This window comes from Limulus polyphemus, unplaced genomic scaffold, assembly GCF_000517525.1.
Source record: "Limulus polyphemus unplaced genomic scaffold, Limulus_polyphemus-2.1.2 Scaffold2228, whole genome shotgun sequence".
Lineage (NCBI taxonomy): Eukaryota > Metazoa > Arthropoda > Merostomata > Xiphosura > Limulidae > Limulus > Limulus polyphemus.
Window position 1 is genome coordinate 159,115 of NW_013667838.1, and position 6,556 is coordinate 165,670.

The 6,556-nt window shown below is 38.2% G+C and overlaps 1 protein-coding gene across 6 annotated transcripts in view; it reads left to right on the forward strand.

The window, feature by feature from the left end:
• The window catches only part of LOC106466332 (zinc finger protein 236-like), a 59,089-nt gene that overhangs the window by 49,432 nt on the left and 3,101 nt on the right, over positions 1 to 6,556 (forward strand). For 4 of the 6 annotated variants that reach the window (XM_022394316.1, XM_022394317.1, XM_013926609.2 and 1 more), the window contains one exon: positions 6,037 to 6,110. The exons of 1 other annotated variant lie outside the window; for it this stretch is intronic. In XM_022394316.1, coding sequence (XP_022250024.1) covers positions 6,037 to 6,099 — 63 coding nt within the window. In that variant the 3' untranslated portion in view covers positions 6,100 to 6,110. The remainder of the gene's footprint in view (positions 1 to 6,036; positions 6,111 to 6,556) is intronic. One more of the 6 variants, XM_022394318.1, reaches the window with a different exon arrangement.

Here is a 6,556-nt window from a genome sequence, read left to right on the forward strand (position 1 = left end):
TAAGTCCAATATAATTATACATGCCCTAGGTAAATGTGACATTCTTACCCATTATAATTTATTTAAGATCTTGGCTAGCTTCTGAATAAAGGAAAGTTTGTTGATATAAAAACTGAAATCAGCATTCATAGTTCTGCTGGCATTCTAATGTTAAAGCTATAACATTGTTGTAGAGTTTTTTAGACCCAACATAAGAGAAAATAGTTTCTTTTTGACACAAAGTTTGTCTGTTCTAGACCTAATAATAAGATAAAGTTACAACCATATATTCTAGACAGTGATTTTTTTTAATATGCATATAAAGAGGTAGATTAATTTGTTACAGACCACAGTTAAGAAAGATTGAAAATAAAGTTCAGTTTAAATTTAATATTGTAATCAGCCTTACAGTTTCTTATATTTTGTAAGCAATTAAACCTGTGATGTCTCAACCCATATAAGTGGGCCATTGTAGTTATTCCTACATTGCACGAAGATGGCTGGCTCCTGTGAGCTGTAGCATTCCAGTTTTAATTGCTTAGAAAAACATCCTCTGCAATGGTGATCATGATAATAAAAGTAATGATCCAAGGGGATCCTTTTATCTTAATGATAAAGTTGGGTTTGTTATACATCCAACATTGGTAAAGTTGAGTTTGTTATACACCCAAGATTGGTAAAGTTGAGTTTGTTGTTCATCCAACATTGGTAAAGTTGAGTTTGTTGTACATACAACATTGGTAAAGTGGAGTTTGTTGTACATACAACATTGGTAAAGTTGAGTTTGTTATACACCCAAGATTGGTAAAGTTGAATTTGTTGTTCATCCAACATTGGTAAAGTTGAGTTTGTTGTACATACAACATTGGTAAAGTTGAGTTTGTTATACACCCAATATCACTAAAGTTGAATTTGTTATACATCCAACATTGGTGAAGTTGAGATTATTAGTTCCTGGTAAAATAAAGTTAAGTTTGTTGACCCAAGGTAAGTTAAATTTATTTTTGTTTATCCATAGTAAAGTAAAGTTTGTTAATATATGGTAAACTTCTGTTACAGCATCCTACTTCTGCTCACATAGTTCAGTGCTGTCCTCTTAATACAAAAAACTTGTTTGCTTGCCACTAGCTTTGAAACTCCCATCTACCCCATGTTCAGTGTGGTTCTTCTCATGCAAATAAGAATGTGGCAACACTCCACCAATAGGAGTGTGTTATACTCTCCTGACACTGGTTACTCCCTCTATACTATTCAGTGTAACCTTCACTTCTTGTTTAGGCACTTTCATGTTCAAACTTTCTTCAATTTTGCTAGTTTTTTGTTTTTTTTACATTTGAACTTGCTTAATTTTTTGTATTGCTTTTTGAAGTAGTAATTTGAAATAGTTCAGCATTTCAATTACAACTTGACTTGGAGTAAACTTAACTCTATTGTTGTGTTTTTTCTTTACTATTTAATTTGGTGAATTGATCTAAGTTGAATCATGAGTTTGGAATTTTGTGTCACAACTACTAGTAGCATAACTACTACTACTTCAAATGTCATTTCTCAGGCTTCAGGTTCTATACTTTTGGCTGAGGAGGTCTCAGTCTTAGTTTGATGGGAGCTTGAACGTGGACAAGATTTCCCATTTCTGGAAGAACTTGGTCTTGACGACAAGGATCCCCCCCCCCCCCAGCCTATGCTGTGCAATTCTTTGTGTCACCTGTGGATGCTGACAGGCCTCCCTCAGCCTTTTTGAACATGATTTCACAGATATGTTCTGTCTGTGTCACCAGTCTCATATGACCCTGCACCTTCCCTTTTACATGTGGCTCCTTCATCAGAATATCTTGTTTTTTCCTCCTCTATGGATATCAGGGTTCATGCTGACCAGTTCCATGTACAATCATGTGCAGGATTCAACATGTCTCGTCCCCCTAGATCTTAGGATCTTTTTGCTATTACCATGCAGACTTTCCTTTTCTAGACTTACATCAGTTGCGGTCTTTGATGCAAGTGTGTGTGGGGGACAACCTTGATTCTCTGGTTAAGTTCTCCTAGGCTCAATTTTCCACACTCCAGCTGACCCTAACCTCTATCCTTTGGTACCTGTTTACTATGCACCTCCTAGCTGAGGCTATCTGCTGATCCCCTGTGGGGTTTTTAAGAGGAGAACCACACCCTCATATTTTCCACATTGCTAGTCATTTGGAGTTTGACTTTAAATCCAGATATACAGTCGTGAGTGAAGTACACAAGTCACTAACTCAAGGAAGTTTACAGTTAGAATTAAGAATTGACTCAGAGACTGAGATTCAAAATACAACACTTTAATGGACTCTATCAAGATACTAAGCTACATCAAAATTACCAAAGGTATATTGAAACATGTTGCTATCAAAACTATTCAACTTGAGCTGGTAACTGTTCTTCAATTAAACTTTCTGTAACATCCATTAATTACTTAACACTACCAGTAAGTTATCTATTAATACACTGAATGAAATCTGCTCAGACATAACTTCATTAATTCATCATACATTCAAATTCTAACTACATTATTTGATTGTAAGAGAGAGAGATAGTAATAGTTACTTACATAAGATTTGAGCAGGAAACATTGGATACTTTCTGTATGGTTTCAGGTATAGTTGGGCCAGCCTCACACTTGACAGCAGGTCCAATGGCTTCCTTACTTTGGGTCAGGAGACTGATTTTTAGCCCCAAAACATGGGTTTTTAAACAAATTTTTTTTAGTATTTTTACGACTTACCAAATAGTGTACACATCTAACCTGCAAGTAAATCTAGCACTTAATTGGATGATTTTTGCAAACTCATCGTAATTCTCGAAACCAAAAACCAAAATACTTCAATAATTTGTCATGTTCAAAGATAGTAAATTGGTAGCCTGTTTGCCTGTATCTCTCCTTGTCTTCTTCACATCAAAGTTCCATCTCATCTCTTTTATGGAAGTTGTGTCCAAGTTAATATAAACTTTTCTCATACCTTTCTCTCTGCTATGGTGGTGTCAGTTTATAGATAATGTAAACAGTTGATTCTCAATATCGTCTGGATTGCATCTTAGTTTATACTTGACATGTATATATTTTCTTTCATGGTCAAGCATCACTGTGTAACTTCTTATATGCATTCATTAGCTGTGCTTAATTTTTCTTCGTATTACATGTATGTGTATCATACATGAAAATTTTATATAATTATAATATTCCTTGCTTGAAGCATTTGAAATTAATATAAAATGCCTTAAAATACCTCAAATGCTTCACGTCCCTTTCCTCTAAACATGGTTCCTCTGCTACTGGGATCTCCTAGGTACGGACACACTTGTGTCTCAGATGTGCCCACCCATTATCTATCTGCACGACCTCAGATGTCACTGTTTTTATGCAGATCTCATTTTGGAGACATCTCTGAGTTTCTGGAGTTATGGGTGGAGTGTGTGCAACAACATTACTCCATTTCTTCTTTGGTTTCCAGGTTGTCTCAGCCTTCACCTACCCAGCTCCCTCTCCTGTTTCCTATCCCACTCCTTCCCAACCTTTACCTGTTCCTCTCTCCAGGGGTCATATTTATCACCACATGCTGCCAATGGTATCAGTGGCTAATAGGTAGGTTCTGGCAGAGTAGGTGCATGCCTGTCTAGGTTTGTTCACTTATGGTGGGATTCATTTCCAATCTTTGGATTCTTCAGGTGCTGTTTGAAGGATTTTTCATCCATTTCCTTCCCACCCCCCTCTGTTGTTACCAGTTTTGGTGTCATTTCCTCCTCCCCAGGATCCCAAAACATGCCAGCATCTATCCGAGGTAGTCCAGACTCTTCTGCTCTAAGACACTATAGCAACAGTTAGTCAAACCTCTCCAGGTTATCTGTAGTTCCCAAAAAGACATGGGACTGACATACAGTGATAGATTTGTCTCAGCTCAACCATTTCATAGATTTTCCCTGTTTTATCAAGGAATATTTTCCCACTCTATGGAGGGCATTCACTCCAAGTCTGTGAATGATCAAAGTATATGTCTCAGATGCTTACCTCCACATCCCCATTGCCCCACAGTCCAGACAGTATCTTCAGTGCATTCAAATGGGACAGGTTTATCAGTTTCTGCATTGTCCTTTGTGCTGGCCATGGCACCTTATTTGTTTTGTTGAGGGTTCAGGGCTTTTGCATGACTACTCCATGCTCAGGGCTTGCACTTACATCATTATGTGGATGACTGGCTCCTTTTGGCTCCATCAGAAAATGTAGCACATTAACACACACAGTTGCTTCTGAGAGAAGCGTCTTGTGTGGGTTGGATCATTAACCTGGAAAAGTCCTTCCTTGTACCTACCGAATATCTCATCCATTTGGGAGAATTTTTCAACTCCTACCTCAGTCAGTCCCAACTTTCTCCCCTTCATCTATGGTCGATGGAGCTTTTTAGTCACCAAGGTCCTTACCACTTAACATTTCCTAACCACTGGGGTGGTGGACCATGGAGGCTTCCTCCTGAATGTGTTCAATTCTATTCAGTAGAGAATAGGGTGGTGGTATTCTGCCAGTGTAGATGGTGTAGATCCTCCCATAGAATCAGAAACTGTAGTAGATCTGTCATAATGCAGTTCACCCCTCCAGACAGGGCCCCTCATCCTATCATAGCCTGGATATCTGTTCCTGAACAATAGATTTTGGATTAGAGCTGGACCAGCCAACATAAGTCCTCACACATGTGTTGGCAGGGTGCCCTCGTCCTACTACAGATATGATGTACTAGTTGGTTGGGATATCCCTAGCATGCCTCCTCCATCAAGCTGAGGCTTGGGAGTTTGGTATTGCAAGGAGCTGGACTGACTGACAGGTATTCTAGTTGGCTGGGTTACCCCTGGAGTATCACTTGTGTGTTCAGCTCGTATGTTCTGGTAGCACATGGAGTTGTACTAGGAAAAGTCCAGTTGATTTTGGATTTGAGTGAACCACCACATGGGCACTTCCATTCCTACTGTCATTCAGATGTCAGGTTCCCAAGTGACTGGTGTTGGTTGAAGATTTACACACATAGGCCCTGTCTTATAAGATGGAATGGAACATCTTCCCTCCTGTTTCATAGGCTTGAGGTGAAGATGGTAGAGACCCTCCTCCTACTGCAAAAGGGATGATAGATACCCGATGCAGCCTAGTTTTGGACTGGAGTTGGGGCACATCCATTTAATTTTCCCCACCATTACTTTATTTGGTTGGGAACCCTCCATCCTCCATCCTCCATAATGATTCCCAGGTGTTTGTGTTGGGTTGAGCTGGACCAACCAACATGTATACATTACTGAATGTGCTCCAACTAATTTCTGTCTAGTTCTGCAACACTTACTCATTGGGTAAAGAGTATATCTGGTATAGATGTGGTGCAGTCTCACATGGGTGTGTTCCTCTCTCAACAGAGGTCATACTCCATGGTCATTGTTTGGATGCTTTCAGAAGGGTGCTCATCTAGGTAACTTTTGCACAGGTCCTTCCATCTTTTCAATATGGGATTCTAGCTATTATGTGAGAAGAGATAAGACACTGTATCAAAAGTTAATACTTTCCTACACTGAAAATATATTTCTGATAGTGAAGATTAGGCTGAATAGTATAGAGGGAGTAACCTACATCAGGAGAGTATATCCTGCTCCTTTCGGTGAAGGGTTGCTGCATACATATTTGCATGGGAAGATGCAGTAGAACCATGTTGTATGTGGGGTAGGTGGGAGTTCCAAGGCTACTGGTGAGTGAAAATATTTGGGCATATAGAGGGCAGCACTGAACAAGAGAAACTATTATGTGAGGTAAGTACCAATTGGAAATACAATTTCTATGTAGGAAAATATTAGCTTCAGTTTGTTAGCCCATGGTAAGGTAAAGTTGAATTTACATTTAGTGTCGTTTTCACCTTTACAGGAGAATATTTAGTCAATTAAACTGTGATTATTATTATTTTTGTTTAAAGCAAACTGCAGTGTATTGCAAGAAATTTCTATTAAGGTAAACAAAATAATGACCTGTATCTTTATTAGCTCAATATTTTGCTATTACAGCTTCGTCAGGAGCTATCTCTATCCTACAAGTTCACTAATCCAGTTTCAACCCATGTTTGTTAACCCATGGTAAGGTAAAGTTGATTTTCTTAATACATAGTAAAGTTAAGTTTTTTAACCCATGGTGAGGTAAAGTTGACTTTCTTAATACATAGTAAAGTTCAGTTTGTTAACCCATGGTGAGGTAAAGTTGACTTTCTTAATACTTAGTAAAGTTCAGTTTTTAACCCATGATGAGGTAAAGTTGACTTTCTTAATACTTAGTAAAGCTCAGTTTGTTAACCCATGACGAGGTAAAGTTGACTTTCTTAATACTTAGTAAAGCTCAGTTTGTTAACCCATGATGAGGTAAAGTTGACTTTTTTAATACTTAGTAAAGCTCAGTTTGTTAACCCATGGTGAAGTAAAGTTGACTTTCTTAATACTTAGTAAAGTTCAGTTTGTTAACCCATAGGTGAGGTAAAGTTGACTTTACTTAATACTTAGTAAAGTTCAGTTTGTTAACCCATGTGAGGTAAAG